Raw genomic sequence first — 21,245 nt, 5'->3', positions numbered from 1 at the left:
GACCCTGGGATGTCAGCGCTGGGCACCTGCCTTGCCTCACCTCAGGAGCTGTCGCATTACCTTTGGGCTAACCAAAACCTGGCACCTGAGGTGAGGCTCAAGAATGGGGTATGTCGGGCGCCTGGGTGGCTCAGTGGGTTAAGCCCCTGCCTTCGGCTCAGGTCATGATCCCAGGTCCTGGGTTCAGGCCCCACATCGGGCTTTCTGCTCAGCGGGGAGCCTGCTTCCTCCTCTCTCTCTGCCTGCCTCTCTGCCTACTTGTGATTTCTCTCTGTCAAATAAATAAATAAAATCTTTAAAAAAAAAAAAAACTTATATAAGGGCGCCTGGGTGGCTCAGTGGGTTAAACTGCTGCCTTCGGCTCAGGTCATGATCTCAGGGTCCTGGGATCGAGTCCCGCATCGGGCTCTCTGCTCAGCAGGGAGCCTGCTTCCCTTCCTCTCTCTCTGCCTGCCTCTCTGCCTACTTGTGATCTCTGTCTGTCAAATAAATAAATAAAATCTTTAAAAAAAAAAAAAAGAATGGGGTATGTCCACATTTTGATTATAAAAAGATGTTTTTTAGATCATGTGAAAATGTCCTGTCTCCGAGCTTCCTGCACTCTTCTCTGGGTTCAAGAGAGATTGGGAGTCAGAGGAGACAGTGGGGTTGGTGGGGTTGGGGAGTAAGAAAGGAACTGATGGTAATTTTGTGAGTAAACGGAAATAGGTAATCAATCAACAGGTTTCCTCCTCACTGTGTTGTGAAGACAGAGCAGGTGACGGCAGAACTCCTAGGTCTAATGCACTCCTACTGAGTGATTGTTTTCCTTCCAAATCCACTCATTTCCTTCTTACTTTGAGATGAACACAGGGTCCTGTTACTTGGGCGTGGCATGGGGGGAGGAGCTCCAGCTTACCTTGACCTGCACTTTCATTCGTGGTGTGAGGTTTTCTGGAATGATGATGGTGTATCGTTCCCGCCCCGTGAGTTCCAGGGTGTCTGCAGTCTCCCCAGGGAGGTATTCGAGGGGAATCACCCCCATTCCCACCAAGTTACTGCGGTGAATGCGCTCGTAGCTCTCAGCCAGGACAGCTTTGATTCCCTGAGGAGCAAAGACAGTGCTTTGGACACAGTTTCCATTTTATTTAGATACACAGAAACTTGACAAAAGGCTTCTTCAGTCAAAACTCCTCTCATACCTAAATTCCAAGTACCAATGAGTCATTTACATAAACAGTTACTCTAGTAAATAACATCGCAGCTGGTCTGCACGGACTGCCTACAAGGTACAGGCAGTAAAATAAAGTGGCTTCTCTCATCCCATCCCCACCAGCCCTAGGAGATAGAGGCAACTGCTGTCCCATCACCCACACAGTCAGTGGTGGTAGCTGGATTTAACCCATGCAGCTCGACCACATACTTAGCTGCTTTGTGATACAACATCTCTTAGCACACTTCCACCGTATCTAGAATCCACACTGCAAAACAACATAAAAAATTTTTCTCTTCTCTCCCTTGAAAAGGTGCAGACACGAAATGTTTTAATGGAAAACAACTTTCAGAACAAACTACAGAGGAAGGAACTATGTGCTGCTTTTGTGATTCCTGTTTCAAGAACAGGAGGTCTTCCGTATGGATCTGTGTACACATGTGTTCACTTTGGGGGGAGTGGCAGCTTTGTAAACACATACTATGCACGTCCCTAGGCTGGGTGAGGGCTGCGCAGGGCTGCAGACCAGGTGTCCAGCCCCATCTGCCGTGAGAAGAGCCCAGCACTGTTGAGCAGCCCGGCCGGGGAGGCCGGAACTCGAAGCTGTTCTGTACAGAAACCTAGAGCCCAGGGGACCCCTCATGCGCCAGTCCTCTCAGCCTCCTTCAGCTCTTACAGCCCCCAGCAGCTGCACTGCCAGCTTCCAGCCCCATCCCTAAAACTCTTTCCTCTTTTCTTTCCGTAATTTCTCTGGTATTTCCGTAATTTCTTTCCTTTCCGTAATTTCTCTGGTTCTTTTTAGCAGCTTCTAGAAAAGGCAGGCTTTTGATACCTTACCAAGTAATCAAAGAACATCTTTTGTTCCCTCCACAGAGCAAAATGATTGATAAAAAACAAAACAAAGCAATAAGTGTGATGTTCACAGAGATTTACTGAAGCCTGGATCCCCGGAGGGCTGCCTGCCAGACCCTGCCTTCTTTACCATATGTGTGGAAATCACTGTATGAGGTGTTTCCCAAGGTTTAATTTGCTCAAGTCATAAATCAGAGATTGGCACCAGCTAGGTCATCTTACCCTACCCTGAGAATAGAAGCTGAGCAGGACTCTTCCCTGCTTTTGGGGCCGGACGATGCTCAAGAGGTAACAACCGTCTGCTCCCTGCATGGCCCCTCCAAGGGGACACCTCATGAGGCTCAGGCCTCTGAGGAGCTGCCTGTCTGCGGCCAGAGAGAGCTGCCTTTTCTAGAGTCTGTAAGCTGACTCAGAGGCAATGGAAAGCCACTGTAAGAAGTGCACTCCACAAGTCTGTCCAGAGTACAGGCTCCTTACTTTTACCCTCCCGTCAACCTCCTGAGAGACAACACGGGAGCAGCGGCCCAGGCTTACTGCTTCCTGGAACAACAGCCTAAAATACACTGCGGGTCCTCAACCTGAATAACAGGAAAACCGTGCCATTTTTCCCCATAAAAAAAGTTATGTTTACACATATTTGAAAATAATTTCAGAGACTTCACAGACCCTCCTCCCAACTGCTCCACAGACACCCCCAAAGATCCACGGTTCGTAGAATATGAGTATCTGATCTGAGGAACCGGTTCAACTCTACGTTACCCTTCACTGAGTGGGGTAAAGGCAGATCTGCCAAGAAGCAGGAGCTGAACAAACAGCACCTGCTTTCCTGAGCTTGCCTGTGGGCTCCCTCCATCTCACACTCACCAGGAGGAAAGGGCCCTTGGCTGCCCAGTCTCGGGAGCTGCCTGAGCCGTACTCTTTGCCAGCCAGAATGATCAGGGGCAGGCCTGCCTGCTGGTACTGCTCGGCGGCATCGAACACGTCAAGCTGAGGAAGAGAAAAGCAAGGTTTACACACGCAGCAGAGCGTGGACACAGGCCAGGGGGACCTGGTGGGAAGGACAGGGTCTTCAGGGGCCCAAGTCAACACAAAGCCAACAGCCAACACTCAACCAATCAGTGGCCTGCTCTACAGATCTCCAACTAGCTCCCATCTATTCACCCCTCCCATGAGCTTTATATTCTTTTAACTGAAATGCCTAGTTTTTGTCCTAGTTTTAGAAAACCTAAGGCATCAAATCCTAAGGCATCAAGGGAAAAAAAAAATAAAGTAGATCAGATTTTTTTCCCCCTCTTCCACTGATTTAACTATTTTGCAGCTTAGAAAACAGAGAATCCCACCTAAACCTGGGTTTTGACTCATTCTCAGGGACTCAGTGATGGTCACTTATGTAGGGTAGCAACCACAAAGAAGGTGACATGTTCTGAAATGACATAAAATGCAAACATACATACATGTATTTATTTTAGATAAAGTGAGTCAGGGGAGAGGCAGAGGGGGAGAGAGGATCTTCAAGCAGACTCCCTGCTGAGCACAGGGCCTGGGGCGGGGCTTGATTCCAGGACCCTGAGACCAAGACCTGAACCAAAATCAAAAGTGAGCCACTTAACCGACTGGGTCACCCAGTGCCCCCAAATGTGAACTTGTATTATTCACCTTTCTATAAGGAGGTCAAGGCAGAGACAGCAGAAACACAGGTGGAAGCACAGATCAATACGGGACAGAAGAGGATTAACTAATATTTTGGTATATATGAGAAACATCTTCCACAAATGTCTTCATTTGTTTCTCACAAGAACTCTGTTCTGCTGTGCCAAGACTTCACAAAGACATTGGATATCATTGCTGGTGACAGGAAACAACTGTTCTTCCTGGCTACTTAAGTAAAAAAAATTTAAAAAAAAAAAAAGAAAGAAAGAAAGAAAAAAAATCCTCCAAGAGAGGGTTTCCTTCAAAAGAAGCTCTAGAAAGGTGTATAATCAACCTTTCAAGTAAGCTTTCAAAAATTACTATTTCGGTGGGCTGATGGAGCCTGTGGTTAGTTCCACACGGCGTTACCCAAATCTGGGGAGCTTATAAAGCAACAGCTCGCTGCACATGCCCTCTCTTCTAAAGAAGAGGACGTAAAATTTGGTGGTTTCTTCCGTTACTGTGCCTCTGTGTCTTCAGTATTATATTTAAACTGCCAGTTCTCTATGTCTCCGTTTTTGTTACCAATTTCCTGCTTTGATGGGTATTTAGTTCTTTCTCCTTTTAAAAAGATTTTATTTATTTATTTGAAAGAGACAGTGTGTGCGAGCAGAAGGAGGGACAGAGGGAAAGGGAGAGAATCCTAAATCAGACTCCTCGCTGAGCGCAGAGCCCGAGGGAGAGCTTGATTCCAGGACCCTGAGATCATGACCTGAGCTGAAATCAAGATGCTTAAAGGACTGAGCCACCCAGACACCCCAGGGATTTAGTTCTTGTGACTACCATTCCCCTGGGTACCCTCTCCCCAGCCTCCCAATATAATTATGTCATACATTTTGGGTAAGTCAATATTTGATATTGGTACTACTTTAACCATGTGAATGTTATTTATAGATGAGTCAAGTAATGTACTCTGATTTCCTTTTCTTGGTAATTAAGAAAAATTTCCACTGGAATTAATAATTTCCTTTTTTTTTTAAAAAGATTTTTATTTATTTATTTGAAAGACAGAGATCACAAGTAGGCAGAGAGGCAGGCAGAGAGAGAGGAGGAAGCAGGCTCCCCGCTGAGCAGAGAGCCCGATGTGGGGCTCGATCCCAAGACCCTGAGATCATGACCCGAGCTGAAGGCAGAGGCCCAACCCTCTGAGCCACCCAGGCGCCCCAATAATTTCCTTTTTGTATGTGTGCTCACCTGTTTCTATGTCCCAACCCATCAGTTAATCCCCACTCTGCCTAAAGGATAATTCTCTAAAGACATTCAACTGTATCAGGAAGTCTGTCATTTAAAAATCTCTTCCATGGGGATGCCTGGGTGGCTCAGTAGGTAAAGTGTGAAGCATATGCCTTTGCTTCAGGTCATGATCCCGTCAGTCTAGCTCCCTGCTCAGCGGGGAGTCTGCTTCTCCCTCTGCCCCTCACTTCACTCAAGCTCTCTCTCTCAAATAAATAAAATCTTTAAAAAAAATTAAAAATAAAAAAAGGAAGTAAAATTCTTTTCCATGGAGATCTCTCTCCAGGAGCTTCAGTCCTAATTTGGACTGATTCTCCTCTAGAGGTGGTACATTCCTGTGATGGAAGAATCTTCCTTCACCAACATCTTGGGGATTCCCTGCATTTCTTTTTCCTGGATCCTACATCTTCCCCCTTTTTTGCCTTATTTCATTATTTTGGTAAAAAACATTCACCAAGTATCTTCCTGAGGAGTATTTTTAAAGTTTTTGAATCTGAATGTGTTATTACTTTAACATGGGACACAGAATTTTGGGGTGCAACCAGTCTAAGTTTCCAGTGTTGGTTTGAGCACTTCTGATCCCCAGCACATGGCACAGAAACTGTTTTTCCCTCTTGGGAAGTTTCTAGATCTTGTCCTCATCGCTGCTGTTCTTAACTTCACACCAAAGCGATTTGGAGCTGGTCTTCCATAATCATGTAGGTATGCAGTGGCTGTTCTGTGGAGTCGGATCTGGCAGTGGGGGAGTTTTCCTTAGCGTTACTTCCCGGATAATAACCTCTCTTCTCTTCTCGGCATCTCTGTTTAGTCAGATGCTGAGCCTCCTCATTTCAGTCTTTAATTTTTTTATATTTTCTCTAATTTTTCCTTTGTCTTTCTGTTCTATACTCAGAGAGATTTTCTCAACTAATCAGCTTTTCCTGTGACTTTTTTAAGGAGCTTTTTTTTTTTTTAAACAGCATTTTCTTTCTTTTTTAATTACTATTTTTTACCAAGAGCCCTTTCTTGTCCTTTGATTACTTTATGCCAACAGAAAATCATTTCTTCACTCTGAGAAGATAATCATTTTTTTCATTTTCTTGTACTCTTTGCATTATCTCTGTTCTTTTCCCTTCCCCCTCTGTTTTTTGTCTAGGTCTATCTTTCAAGTTCAAGTCTTGGCTCAAATGGCTGTTCATCTCTGATTCTGGTCTCCTTGTGTAAGAGGAGGCCCTGAACATCTGAAGAGAAGTCCTGTGTCATGGCGGGTTTGTAAATATGTGAGGTTCACTATGACATTCAGTATACTGGAGCCCCTCCCCCTCCCCCCACCCCGCCAGTGTCTATACTGCCCGTCTTTATCCTTGTCTCTTGGGCATTCCACCACCTAACTGTATCTTTCCATTTATTTTATTTTATTTTATTATTTTTTTTTATTTAAAGATTTTTTTTTTTTAATTTATTTATTTGACAGAGAGATCACAAGCAGGCAGAGAGGCAGGCAGAGAGAGAGGAGGAAGCAGGCTCCCTGCTGAGCAGAGAGCTCGATGCGGGGCTCGATCCCAGGACTCCGAGATCATGACCTGAGCCGAAGGCAGCGGCTTAACCCACTGAGCCACCCAGGTGCCCCTATCTTTTCCACTTAATAGCCTGCTTATCATCCCTGCTCCTTCCTGAACAACTACCTACCGGGCACTGACTTCTGTTGGGTCCTGGTGATCATTGATGACCTATGAAGAGTTTGCTTTACCAAAATCTGTTATAAGTGAGGTAGTATGGGTGGTGGTAAACCACACTGACATTGGAGCCAGACTCCCTGGGTTTTGTTTTGAAGATCTATTGATTGATTGATTTCAGGCAGGGAGGAGCGGAGGAAAAGAGAGAAAATTAAGCAGACTCCGGACTTAGTGTGGAGACTGTTGTGGGGCTTGATCTCGTGACCCTGAGATCTCAACCTAAGCCAAAACCGAGAGTTGGATGCCCCACTGACTGAGCCACCCAGGTGCCCCCAGACTCCTTGGGTTTTAATCTCCATTTTTATTACCTTAATGGACAAGTATGGTACCTCCCTCAAAGGGTGGTTATGAGGATTAAAGAAGTCAATATAGGCAAAGAGCTTAGAACAGTATGTGGGATGTAATAAGTTCTATAGAAATCCTAGCTGTTATTATTTTTAAGTAAGTCAGGAGGGTGATTTCTCAAGTAACTTAAACAGTTCTCAAGCAGCTTGGCAGCTCCTGCTGGAGAGGGAAGCAACACCGAGGACCCACAACATGTGCCAGATCCTCTGCTCTGTATTTAATACACATCATTCTATTTAAGCTTAGGCCTCACAGCCTCACAGGGTGGATATCCTGCTTCGAAGGTCAGAGAGGGCAATAACTTGCTGAAGCCTCCATAGCCGGTCTGTCAGACTCAAAGCGCAGACTCTCCCGCCTGTCACACGCCTCCCTCCCGTGTGGGAACGAACAGTTCCTGCTGTAACAGGCCAACTGCAAAGGGATTCCGTCAGGACACATGCAGGCCTCAGTGGGACTCTATGTTCCTCTATGGGGACTTAATTAAATGCTAATAAAGTCATACAATAGCACCTGTTGATAAATATCCTCTATCTTAACCTGAAGTTCCCCTTCAAATACTCTGAACTGACGACATTTCACTCAGAGGCTTCATAAACTCAACTCCCAGGAAACCATGAAGCAGAATCTCTAAGCAGGAAGAGAAAGTTGTAAAACTTTAAAGGGCATTTCTATCCATGATGAACTTTCTCAAAACAAGAGATACCACGGGGCTATGAAGAAAAAACAAGGCCCAAAGGAAAACAACCACGTAAATGTCCAGTCACCCAGAGCCTGACAAAGGGATAGTACTCACAATTTCTCCAGAAGGCAGATGTATAGTCTGTGGCGCCTGCTTGTTCAAAAATTTGTTTAATAAGCGAATGTTGGCAAACGTCCCCCGTGCCATGATGGCATCATTCCCTCGGCGGGAGCCATAGGAGTTGAATTCTCGTGGGGTCAAGCTAATAATGCAAGCAGGAGAGGAGCTAGGTTAGTGAACGGTGCAAAGACAAAACTTAGCTTCCATCAAGAAAAAGGAAAAACCACCGACCTAGATATCTAAGTCTACTAAACATCACTCTCCAAGGCAGAAAAGCTGGTCCTTGTATCTTCTGCTGAGGGTAGAGTCAGAGATTAGAGGTGGAGCAGTGAAAGGGGGAAATCAACATTGTCTCAGGATCAACTTCTAGTCTTTTAAATCTGAATAGAAAAACCAGGAGGAACTCTAATGAGTATTCATTTTACCGATTCAATAGGGTAGCCTAGAAAGTGTCACAAAAGATAAAATATTAGGGCGCCTGGGTGGCTCAATGGTTAAGCAACTGCCTTCGGCTCAGGTCATGATCCTGGAGTCCTGGGATCGAGTCCCACATTAGGCTCCCAGCTCCACGGGGAGTCTGCTTCTCCCTCTGACCTTCTCCCCTCTCATGCTCTCTCTTACGGTCTCTCTCTCAAATAAATAATAAATAAATAAATCTTTAAAAAAAAAAGATAAAATATTAAAAATGGGTAAGAAAAAGGAAAGCAAAAGACTAATCAGCAAGGGCCAGTTGGGTGGAGCCAAGAATTAGGGAAACACAAAATATGCTCTGTAAACTAACTGGAAGGAGGTATACATTTGTCCTCAAGTCATCAAGAACTCAGACAGGCAACATGATTTACAAGAACACAGGACAGGCAATACGATTTACAATTTTCATAAGATATAAGTCAGAGTGGTGCCAAAGAGGCAGAACAGCTCTTCCTGGTCCTGAAATCAAAGAAAAATTCTGTCTGGGGGCCCCGGTGAAAGGACACTTTGTGACAACAGGAACATTTTACAATAACACAGCGATCGGCTCACTGGGTTTCTTTAAAAATGCTAGGACGTGTGTGTGAGTGGTAGTTTGATCTCATCGTGAGATGTGATGAGAGAGTCTGTGAATGGGATTCACGAGCAGGTGAGCATGTCTACAAACTCCTGAAATTGTATCCAGAATGTTGGGGATATGTGCACTTTTCTAGGAAGGTAGGATTCTTTTCACTCAGTTCCCTAGAGTCCATATCTCAAAAGTGTCAACCATCACCAATCAAAAAGTAGTGGTCACTGCTTCTTTCCTTAGTTTCTTTCTCCAGCCTCAACCGCCGTGTCTCTCTGTTTATTGGTGAATCCTTTTCTCCCATTCATTCAGTCATTCATTCAGCAACTACTGAGCCCCAGCTACATGCCAAGAACTATTCTCAGGGCTTGAGGTGGATCAAGGAAGAACACAGATGAGGATTCCTGCCCTTGCAGGGCTTACTTCTAAAAGGTAGAGACAGGGGCGCCTGGGTGGCTCAGTGGGTTAAGCCTCTGCCTTCGGCTTGGGTCATGATCTCAGGGTCCTGGGATCGAGCCCCACATCGGGCTCTCTGCTCGGCAGAAAGCCTGCTTCCCCCCCCTTTCTCTGCCTACTTGTGATCTCTCTCTCTGTCAAATAAATAAATAAAAATCTTTAAAAGGTAGAGACAAATAATCATAATTTTAAAATGAGCATCTTACCTAAGTGTTACTACATTGTGGTTAATAACTGAGGGGGAAAAAAAGTAGATCAAGATGAAAACAGGGGTACAGTGGGGGTGACCTCATGGAGGAAGACTTGAAGTGGCAAGGGAGTTGGGGAAGAGCATCCAGGAGGAAAAAACAGCCAGCTCAACCAAAGGCTCTCAGGCAGAAGGGTATTTGAACTTACCTGGAATATTCAACAACTGAGGCACCCACCAGTGTAGCCAGAGCAGTGTGGGGAGGGGAAAGAGCAGGAATTCGCTGACCCCTCTCAAATATCCCCTGCCCTTCTCTGCTCAGTGATGCACTTAGGTCTCCCATTCAAAGCACAATCCCTCCCTTCAGAATCTTATCCTTTGTGTCTGTGTGTAGCAAGTTCCTGTACATTTAATACAATAGTTGCCCCACGTTAAAAAAAAAAATCTTGAGATAGACTCCTGTGCATCCCTTACTCTAGAGGCGGGCTAGGTTCTGATGCTTACAGCACTCCCGTCTCTGGGGAACGTGGACTACTTTTGCTCTGAACATGACTGTCCTATAGGATGCACCAGGAGGAGGCAGAGGCTGAGTGGGGCTCAGCAGGATGGAGAGGCTTGAAGAAAACACCTCAGCCACCAGGAAAGCGAGATGGGGTCAAGGCCATTTTCCTCTGGCACTGACTTAAAAAAAAAAAAAAGGAAAGAAAAAATGAATAAGTGTTGAATTTTGTTCTTAGATTAGCTCTGGGCCCATGCCTGAAGATGTGGAAATGGGAGGTGCCAGCGGAGCCAGAATGTTTTTCTCCCCAGATAATTCTCAGGGAAAGTCAGCTCTGGGACAGACTCTGACCACTCTCGGCGTATTAGAGGACAGTGGGTAATACTGGTTTGGTACCTGCTGATGTCAGTCTGTGATTGATGAATCCATCAATGGATGTGTCAGTGGCAAATCACAGTCAGACATGTCTCAGGCAGGGGGCAGCAGTGCAGAGGACACCCCATTGAGTGCCCCGCAGGCTGAGAGCAGAGCCTGGACTCCAGTGGGGACACTGGCACAGAAAGAAGGTCCCTGTGCTAGGGTTTCCTCGCTCATGGAATCTCCCAAGGAAGCTGCAAAGCAGCAAACAGAAAACGTGACTGGTTTTCAAGCCTCAAGGTTTGGTGAAAAACCAGAGTTTGATTGAAAAGAGAACATGTCAACAGAAACACCGGCCTCATTCTCTCCATTTTTGCTGCTTAGTCTTTCTTTCCCTCGCTCACACTTACCCTCTGTTAGTCAAGTAGCGAGCAGCGGGGCTGTTTCTTGCGATATTTCCAGCTGGAGAGATGTGGTCAGTTGTTACGGAATCTCCCAAGTTTAACAGCACGTAGGCATCCACTATAGATTTGGGCGGCTGAAGAACCAAAGTCTAGCAAAGAATACGCCAGTCAGTGCCAGTTCAGGTTTTCTCCAGTCACCAGGGTGGACCTGAATTGGGTGACAGCCCTACGTTGCTGTACAGAAAATTCTAGGTTTTTCCAAAAGTAAGGTGAATTTACTCCAAATATTCACATTCCACCCCTGAAGGGAGGCAAAGTATTGGGACTATTCCCTCGAAAGCAACAGGAATGCAACTGCAAATGACCTTCTGTGTCTCCACATCCAGGGAACGGAGATGCTGAGAACAACCAGAACCCTGGCTTCTACTTCCCTCCTCTTCCCACCAGCAGTGTGTAAACTCCTTGATCATCAGTTATAGGTAAGATTTCCCTTGTTTTTTTTTTGAGTATAAAGTTTAAATATAGCAGGCCCGGGGATGTTTTGCTGAAACAGTCAGTCCTCGGGCTTTTCTGAGTCTCTGTCCAGGTGGTACGGGATGGCCAGGGCGTGTCTGCTCAGACACACAGAACCCCTGGACAGAGACACTGTAGGGCCCCTAGAGCCAAGTACCCCAGTGTCTCAGAACTCTCCCCAGTACTGTCTGCTCGTGTTGGTAAAGGTTTCACTGGAATGCATAGTTAGAGTAAGGGTAGAAGGTAATCAGATAGACTTTATAAGGAAAGAGAATTTTGAAAAACTCATTTTGTTAAAAATAAAAAAGTCATACCAGGTTTTCAAAGAATGGTGGTGACTTAATGTATGTAGATTTAGGATTCCAGCAATACAGCTTGTCCGATGGGGCTGCTAAGGCATTCCAGCTTTCATTCACGGTCTTACAAACAAAAAAGACAGAAGAAAGAAAAGCAAATCTAATTACACTGCATTCAAAGTTAAGTGTGACATGAAACCAGAAACTATATATCCTAAGAGTACAATAAAAACCATTCTTAGCATAATACCCTCTAGGTATGAAAGTGAAATAGTCAAAGACAGATACTATGATTTCCTTGCTAGGGGGAATCTAAAAAACAAAGTGAACAAACAAAGCAGAAACAGATCCATAAACACAGAGAACTAACTGATGGTTGCCAGAGGGGAGGGGAAGTGTGAGGATGGGCAAAAAGGGGCACAGGGGAGGGGGAGGTACATGCTTCCAGTTACGGAATGAGTAAGTCACGGGGATGAAGGTACAGCGTTGGGAATTTAGTCAATGGTATCGTAATAGTGTTGAATGGTGACAGATGGTGGCTACGCTTGGGTAACGCACAGAGTTGTCCAATCACCATGTTGTACACCTGAAGCCAATGTAACACCGTGTGTCAACTGTACTTCAATAAAACCCAGACCAAAACAGTTCTTATTCTAGTCACATAAAAGAGCTCCTTGATACTAAGACACTGTCATGCCAGATGACTTCAAAATACACAAACACTGCGACAGGCAGCCTCGAAGATGGCCCCAAGGACCTGCCCCCACCAGCTGCACACCCTTAAGCGATTGGCTCCTGCTGAGTGTGGGCTGAACCTGGTGACTCATTTCCAAGACTGGGTTATAAAGAGACTGCCTTCTGTTGGTCTCTCCCTTTCCGGCCTGCTCTGATGGAAGCCAGGACCATGCTGTGAGCTGTGAAGAGACCCCTGAGCAAGGCAATGGGGAAGAGCCTCTAGGGAACCATCAGAAGGGAACGGAGACCCTCAGTCCGACAGCCTGTGAGGTGTATTGTCCTGCCAACAACCACTCGAGTTGCCCTGGAAGTGGATCCTCCCCCAGCTGAGCCTTCAGATGAGCTCCGCACCAAAGGACACCTCGGCTGGCGCCTTGTGAAGGCAGAGGCGCCCAGGTAAGCCACACGTGGATTTCTAATCCACAGAAACCATGAGATTTAATGAAAGCGGTTTCCAAGTTTTGGGATAATTCTTTGCACAGCAAGAGATAACTAAGCCATATACATAATATAATTTATGAAACAATAATCCAGATTGTTCCCAAGGGGAAATTATTTACTCTCTGAAGATTTGTGGAAGTAGATGTCCAGGTCATAGGGACACAGGACAGCAAATGACAGCTGCTATGCATTAAAGTCAGCTTCAACTGTTTCCATGAGGCCATAACTTCAGTCTTTGGAGAAATGCATTTAACCCAGTGCCCAGCAAACTTGTTCATACCACTTCCCAGTGAGCACCCTGAGGGAGATCATGGTCCATGAATGTGATCCCAATTTGACCCTCTTTCCCAGAGAGTCTGCTCTTGTATTTCAAACCCAAGACCCAGTCAGCATTCCTTGGGTGAGCCTAACACAGAAAGCAGAGAAAGGAATAACATCCAAGGGTCTCAGAAAATGATACTGAGCCCCACACATTTTCTCCCTATTTATCAAATGCACAGAAAGGTTTATTTAATTCAGTAGTTCAGTAGTTCAGTGCTTTTTCCTCAGTGGCTTTTTAAATTTTTCTTAAGCATCCAAATAATTCTGGGAGGGGCATCCAACCCATGAACTCTACGTCAGTGAGACTCTATAGTGACACCAGGGATCCCTAACCACAGCCGGCACAGCACCCAGGGTCTGAGGCAGGGAGGTTGTGGCGAGCTGGGTAGGAATCACACACAACCTACAACCTCTCTTCTTGAGGCTGCTACCAAGTCTGGGACCTTGTCCAAATCTGGGAAGATCTGCAGCGTGTGGGGTGTGTAAAAATGGAAGTCACAGGAGAAAATGACTGAGAACTACCTCCTTGGTTATCTGAAGAAAGAAATGTGACTTCCTCTAGTTTCCACCACCATCGGCCTTGGGATCTGCAGACGCCACAGAGGAATGGCTGTCCCCTGGCCACAAGAGGGCAGAGCGGACGGGGACCTCACCTCTATCTTTTGGTAGACCTCCTTAAACATGCCCGGGATCACGTACTGACGCTCCACTGCCTGGATCTCGTCTCGGGTTGGCCAGATGTCTTTCAGAAATACCTGCTGTCCTTTTGCATTGACCCCTGGGGAAAATAAGTTTATTAAGGAGAAAAACTGCATTTAATAGCCCATTTTCATGATCCCAACCAGTCAAATCCCATTCGCTGTGGTAGAAGCGTTCTGTAAAGTCCATGCCAACGCCGTGTGGTGAAGTGTGAATTGCCAGCACTGGAGGACGTGGGTCAGGCTCCCGACAGCCTCTCGTCACAACACTTTCAGCACCAGACCAATATGTAATCTTGCTTCACGTGTGCTTCTGCTTAAAGACACTCATCCAGGACATCTTGCTGAAGCGTTTACGAGGACGTCCCAGCCAACAGCACAACTCATGCCTGAACAAAGTCTACCTCCCATGAGGCACCCCCAACTTTCTTGGGCTTCTGCAAGGTAGACAGCACTTCGGCACTATGCTTGGGGGCTATTTTTAAAAAGTGAAATCACCAAAACCACAAAAATGTGGAAAAACATGGCACTACACAAAGCACGAACAGGATATGCGAGCTGAAAGGAGAAGGCAGGGCCCTGCCTCGTTCGGCCGCAGCTGAAGCAAGACGAGGCAAGACGAGTCTTGATTTGGGGGCTCAATTACATTTATTGAAGAGGCAAATTTGCAAATACCAAATCCACACATGAGGATAGACTCTAGCTCTAGTGGTGATCTCCTAACAGTAAATTGAAGGGACACCGTTGTCATATTATTGAATCTGCTGAGACTGGACAGAGGAGGATACAGCAAGACCTCCAGAGGAAAGGAAACAAAAAGCATCATTTCTCTGGATTTGGGGAGGCTGAACTATTTGAGACATGTTCCTACACTGGATATGTTAAAACAGTGCCCCATGTTAGATAAAATTGGAGCTAGAAATTGGAGGGGGAGATGAACCATGAGAGACTATGGACTCTGAAAAACAACCTGACAGTTTTGAAGGGGTGGGGGTGGGAGGTTGGGCCAGCCTGGTGGTGGGTATTAAGGAGGGCACGTATTGCACGGAGCCCTGGGTGTGGTGCATAAACAATGAAATCTAGTACACTGAAAAGTAATTAAAAAAATAAAAAATTTAAAAAAAATCGGAGCTAGAAAGAGAAGAATTGGGGATGAAGCCAGAATAGTACGCTCTCTCTGACTTTTCAGATTTCCTTTTGTCATCCCTTATCCTTCAGTCGATTTTTGTCTGTTCCAGTTCTGTCTTGGCTGTGTATGGGGAGAAAAGAAAATATTCTTCTCATCTTTGTCAGTTCTATGTCTCATTATTTATTAGCACCATGCTCTAACCAGCTGAACTAACCGACCACCTACCTATCCCTCATTATCTATTAACAAAAGTGGTTACTCTCCCTCCAGTAATATTTTTTAATTCACCCGAAAACAAACAAGGGCAGCCCCACAAACGACATCTTACCCAGCGGCTCTTTCTCAAAGTTGATCCTGATGGTCCCAGCAATTGCATAGGCTATCACCAAGGGAGGAGAGGCTAAGTAGTTGGCGCGGGTATTGGGGTGGACTCGACCTTCGAAATTCCTGTTCCCAGAGAGTACTCCAACAGCAACCAGGTCTCCCTGTGTCCGGCAAGAGAAAGATCTGGTGACACGGAGAAGGGGGCCAGGCTTTCTGTCTTAGACCACCTGCGGAACGCTCCCATCACAGGGGGAGTTCTTTAACCTCCCTTTGCCTTGGTCCTCTGCCTGTGGGGAGAAGAGCATGCATGGGTGTCCCTGGGGAGACTGTGGCGAAGGACACCAAGAGACATGAAATCCCAGGTGTGTCAGAAGGCAGCATACTCGTGATTTTGCCGCCCAGGGCCTGAGAACCGGAGGGAAAGTCCAATAGTTGAAAGCTAAAGGAAGCCACACTGACCTCCATGGGTTCTGTAATTCATGCAAACCAAATGGTGCTTCTCAATGCTACAGAATTTATGGGACAGAAATCAAGGCCATGCAATGCAGTTTCGCCTGCACTGTCTGTGTGGAGACACACCTGACTTTGAGCCAGGCTGCAGATGGCCAGGCACACAGAGTCCTGGAGCCGTGTGTAGTCCAAGAGCCCATGTGTGTGGGCACTGTGCCAAGTCCTTCACATCCACTGTCGTCTCCACGCTCACAATTCTGTGAAACAGGTCCTATCATCATCCCCAATTTACAGGTGTGAAAACTGAGGTACAAGGTCGATAGCTAGTCGGGTTAGCTTGACTTCAAAGACCCTATGTCTGAACACACCCCCTGCTGCCATGGGACTTCCTGAGATGACCAGCATTCAGGTCACACATCACATGAAAAGAGCCCCACAGGTTCCTCGGTCATTACCTGCGTGATGGCTTCGACCACAGGGTCAGGTAAGGGCCCGCTGTTGCCGATACAGGTCATGCAACCGTAGCCCACCACATCAAACCTAGCCGCCGGAAGAGAAGCGAGACGGAGACTGAGTCCCAGCGAGCTGCTCTGCTGGGGACAGTTCTAGAGACGGCTGATTCACAGAGAACAGGGGCATGTGGAATAAGTGTAGTCCTGTTTCTACAAAGCTTTCATTCTCAGGAGTGCTGTAAAGATTTTTTAATTTTAAGTACTATCTATCCCCCAATGTGGGTTTTGAACCCACAACCCTAAGATCAAGAATCGCATGTTCTACGACCTGAGCCAGCCAGGTAGAGCATTTTAATATATTACTCATCCATTCTACATCACTCAGTCTTTTCTGAGTAAATTGTAAAAAGGGGCCTATCTAGGCTTTTTAAAAGTTGAAATCCCATCACCATTTAATTTCTCTATTCACTACTTTGATTGTATAATCAATAAGGACTTCGACTTTTAAGAGACATCCAAATAAAATCTTTTTCATCCAAATCAGGAATAGTGGGGAAACTGGAGGAATTGTATTCGGTAACAAACGACTTGTTTAAACCAAGGAATTAAAACATGTTTAGCCAGTTATTTTCATGCCAAACGGCAGCCTCTCAGCTGCTGAGCCAGCACTAGCCCATCTCATGACCTCTGCCAATTGAGAAGAGACATCCCCCCCTCCAGAAAGCTGTGGCGCCACATCAAAGCACAGGCTTGATTTCAGCCCTGCTTTGCCCTTCAAGGGAACGCTTGTCTGATGAACAAAAAGCACAACTGTCCACAGGAGGGCCTGACTCTGTGGGAATGTGAGGGTGGAAGTCTGCTCACTGGCTGATGAGACTCATCAGATACCATCAGAGAAGGTGATGCGGCGTGATATGTGTGGAATAAAATACAACATAAAAAGAAAAGTATAAAAGAAAATGCCTCCTCACCCAAGCTGGGACAGATACGGCATGACCCCGCTCTCCCGCAGGTAGTAGGTGACCACACCGCTTCCCGGAGACAGGCTAGTTTTGATGTAAGGCTTCACGTTCAGGCCAGCATTCACAGCTTTCTTTGCTAACAGTCCTGTGAAATGGTAAACACCGACACAGTGTTGGGTGGCCGCCCGCTCTCGGTGCCGGGGCGGTTTTAGGAGAGAGACCAACCCCTCCGTCTGTGTCGCTTGCCACCGCCCAACAAAGCCCTGATCACGGTGCTGACTGTTCCTTTTGCTACCTAGCACAAATCAACAACTCACTGACCCAAAGGTATTTGCACATACACAGTAAACTCAAAATTAGTCAAGGAAATGAAGAAAGAGATAGGCTTTTTCTTTTGAAGATATAAACCTAAAAATATTAAGGAATATATTATAGAATTAAGATTTTAACTTTTGGAGGAAAAATAATCTTTCTGACTACGTTTTATTTGGATGAAGATTATAACTGGCAGGACCCTTTCTTAAAGGATATAAACTGTGTACTGGTTAGTGAGAAGTACGGTCAGGGTAGAGTAAAAATCTAGTCCCCAGGTATTCTTTTAAAGGAGAAAATCAAGAGCTCTCGGCCGCTGGAATTTTGGCAAATACAGAGACTACTGCAGAGACGCTGGGTGCTTTCTTATGACATATCAGAGAATTTGGAAAGAAATGAGTGGGGGTAAAAAGGCACAAGAATCTACAGACAAGCTACTGACTTGTCTTAAGGAAACTCGTTTGCTCTAGACACAAAAAGCTTAGGGATCAACGCATGAATTCTTGGGCAAAGGTGTTCCATATGTACGTGTACACTTTTTTTTAAAATTTTTTATTTTATTTTATTTTATTTTATTTTTAAGATTTTATTTATTTATTTGACAGAGAGAGATCACAAGTAGACGGAGAGGCAGGCAGAGAGAGAGGGGGAAACAGGCTTCCTGCTGAGCAGAGAGCCCGATGTGGGACTCGATCCCAGGACCCTGAGATCATGACCTGAGCCGAAGGCAGCGGCTTAACCCACTGAACCACCCAGGCGCCCCGACGTGTACATTTTTTAAAGAAAGAAGTCTTTGATGATCTTTGGTTTATGGACACAAAAGGAACTCTTGGGAATGACAAAAAAATCTTGACACTAAAGAGACTTCTAGTAATAAAACTGTATATAATATCAACTACTTGACCAGAATTGCTTAGAGCCAAGTAAGCTCCCTGTGCCCTAATTCAGAGATACTTAAAATACTTCTGAGACAGACTGAAGTCCGGTGTACAAAAAGGCCTATCAGGGTTTTTACAGACACTAATCTGTGATATGAAAATAGTTTTTTTTTTCTTTTAGAGTCTGACACGAGAGTCTAAGCTTACCAGAAAAAAAATTTTTTTTTTTTGCTTTCTTCTACTTATTTTCTGCGTTAATTCTAAAGACAAGTATGCATTATGTATTCTACTTTACATACTTTGCTTTGGACACTCGTTATTGTGTAAACACTTTTGGACCAACACATTTCTGCATCAGGAAAAGAAAAGGTTTGGGGAATTGCACGTAGATTCAGGTAAGCCCCAAGGTAGCGTCTTGAAAGATTCCCGCCCACGTGTCCCCATGACCTCAGGGAGGGAGGCCGACACTCACCTGCCCCTAACATCACAGATGGGTTACTGGTGTTTGTGCAGCTAGTAATGGCAGCGATGACCACAGAACCATGAGTAAGGGTGAATTCGCTATTATTGTAGATAAACGTCTTGTGGTCATTATGATGGTCCAGAGCAACCTGGAATCCTTTAAACCCTTGCTATGGGAAAGAAAAAAAAAAATGGAAGAAAAAACACTGTGAAATGTTCTCACTTTAGAAGAAAAAGAAATACCTTGTACGTATAATTTCAAAAGCCAATTTTTAGCAAAACAAATATCTCGGCCAATGAACTCTGAAATGCTACAGAAAAATGAAAGCCTCTTTATTGTTTTTAAATCTTTATAAAAGACAGTCATAATTTCTGACTCTCACTCTGCTTTGAAGTCCTATTAACAATGACTTGCTTACAACTACAAATTTAGTTCCAAGTTAGTCTAATTAATCCAGATGACATTATTGTAGAGTTTCATGGATATGAACCACAGTCACTGATTCTAACATGATGGAAATTTAGAAAAAGGTGTCCTTTTGGCCAGATTCAACTAATCGTGGTCAATAAGGCAAATCAAGTACAGCTGAACATTTGGTGTCATGCTGATGGCCCCACAATAAAACGTATCACATATCTTAATCATCATTTGGGGAGATGTTCATTGAAAATCTGCATACAAGACATTAGGTACTTTGTGGAATACAAAGGTGATGCTGACACAAACCCTCACTCAAACATATGGTCCAATAAGGGAAATCAGACCTACAAATAATATAAAGGACCAGCAATGTAAGTTCAAGAACATGGATGCCATCCAAGGGTTTCAGACCAAGTGCAATGGAAGGTTCAAATGAGAGACCAATGACTTTCTGCTGTGAGATGTGAGGCCACGCTGTGGAGGCTGAGGGACATGGACATGAAGGGAGGGGGAGGAGCCAGGCAGGTGGGTGAAGGGGGGGCATGAACAGAAGTATAATGGCCAGAAAAGCCGGGGCAAGTCGAGTGCACAGTGTGATGAGAGTCATAGGAAAAGTAGATGTTCAGGCCGGGTTGTGTTCACAGACAGGAAGCTGTGTGGCTCTTGGCCAATGGGACAGGCACTGAAGACTTCAGGATGGAGAAGAAATGCCGTCAGCATCAGGCTTTGGGAGCCTTCATCATGGTGGTGGGGAGTGGAAAGCAGTGTGGTTCTAAGACATGGGGCATAGGGCTGGGTGGGGAGGGGGAACTTCTACCTGTCTCTCCCCAGCCCCTACCTTGGCTCCGAGGCAGCTCTCAAAGTCCTTTTTCATGTCAGTCACGGCGACTTTGTCCTGAGGCCTTTTTGGTCCACTGCAGCAAGGCACAACCGTTCCTAAATTTAATTCCACAACCTGTCTCCCCAAAAGAGAAGGAAGTCAAGAGCTGACATTGTACCCTCAGAGCAAAAATGCAAGCTGGGCCAGAGAACTGAAAACACCACAACAACAAAAACAAGGGGCGCCTGGTGGTTCAGTTGATTAAGCCTCTGCTTTTAGCTCAGGTCATGATCCCAGGGTCCTGGGATTGAGCCCCGCATCAGGCTCCCTACTCAGCAGGGAGACCGCTTCTCCATTCTCCTGTTCCCTCTGCTTGTGCTCTCTCTTGCTCTGTCAAATAAAATCTTTAAGAAAAAAAAACAACACCTAAGCCATCACATTCATAAACAAGGACTCAACGTTCTTCTTAATCCCTAAGGAATGAATTTCCAAAGTTCAGGATGGGCACGTAAGTGGCATGGGACAGGCAGGAAGCCTTGTCACCTCCCAGAAAGACCAGAGTGTGTGCATAGCTGCTAGCCAGCATCTTCTATGCATGCATTTTTGCGAAGCAGCCGATGCATCCTTTTTAATGCTTAGCTTAGTTTCAGATGGGTTTTCTACTAAAATGATACAAAAACCATTGTACTTTTTTCTAAATTGATTTGATAGGATGCTGCCATTCAGTCATCAATGCCAGGCAATGGGTCTGGGTCTGACTGTGTATTTCCTTCCCTCAGGTGTACTGTGAAACATAACCAGGGTGACCTGGTGACCATCCAGGCTTGCCAATCCAGAAAAATGCGGAATCAGTTTGTCCCTGGAGAATGAATGAAGGTAAGTCACTGGATAAACCAGAACTAACTGCTATGCTTGACCTCCATTTCTTTTCCATCTATAGTGATGAGATGAGCCCCTTAAAAAGCCCTACTCTCTCTGGTGAAGCCCTTCTCCAAAGGTCTTCCACATTAGGGGAGTCAATCAGTAGGTCAGAAAGGGGACACACATTCAACCTAATGGCTAAGAAAAAAGGAAGAAGTCATTTTAGGTTTATAATTCCTTATCTTCTTAATTGTTTTAGTCTTTTTTTTTTTTTTAAAGATTTTATTTATTTATTTGACAGAGAGAAATCACAAGTAAGCAGAGAGGCAGTCAGAGAGAGAGGAGGAAGCAGGCTCCCTGCTGAGCAGAAAGCCCGATGTGGGGCTCGAACCCAGGACCTGGG

General features: G+C 45.4%; 1 protein-coding gene across 1 annotated transcript in view; it reads right to left on the bottom strand.

The window, feature by feature from the left end:
• The window catches only part of ACO1 (aconitase 1), a 58,202-nt gene that overhangs the window by 1,234 nt on the left and 35,723 nt on the right, over positions 1-21,245 (bottom strand). Inside the window, exons 10-20 of the mRNA XM_047700442.1 lie at positions 20,000-20,116; positions 18,751-18,910; positions 17,098-17,233; positions 16,130-16,214; positions 15,229-15,385; positions 13,727-13,851; positions 11,595-11,699; positions 10,774-10,916; positions 7,820-7,967; positions 2,909-3,031; positions 899-1,084 (exon numbers count right to left, since the gene is read on the bottom strand). Of these exons, the coding sequence (XP_047556398.1) occupies positions 899-1,084; positions 2,909-3,031; positions 7,820-7,967; positions 10,774-10,916; positions 11,595-11,699; positions 13,727-13,851; positions 15,229-15,385; positions 16,130-16,214; positions 17,098-17,233; positions 18,751-18,910; positions 20,000-20,116 (1,485 nt within the window). The remainder of the gene's footprint in view (positions 1-898; positions 1,085-2,908; positions 3,032-7,819; positions 7,968-10,773; positions 10,917-11,594; positions 11,700-13,726; positions 13,852-15,228; positions 15,386-16,129; positions 16,215-17,097; positions 17,234-18,750; positions 18,911-19,999; positions 20,117-21,245) is intronic.

Source organism: Lutra lutra, chromosome 13 (assembly GCF_902655055.1).
Source record: "Lutra lutra chromosome 13, mLutLut1.2, whole genome shotgun sequence".
NCBI lineage: Eukaryota > Metazoa > Chordata > Mammalia > Carnivora > Mustelidae > Lutra > Lutra lutra.
The sequence above is the reverse complement of the archived record's forward strand: the minus strand, read 5'-3'. Positions and strand labels throughout refer to the sequence as shown.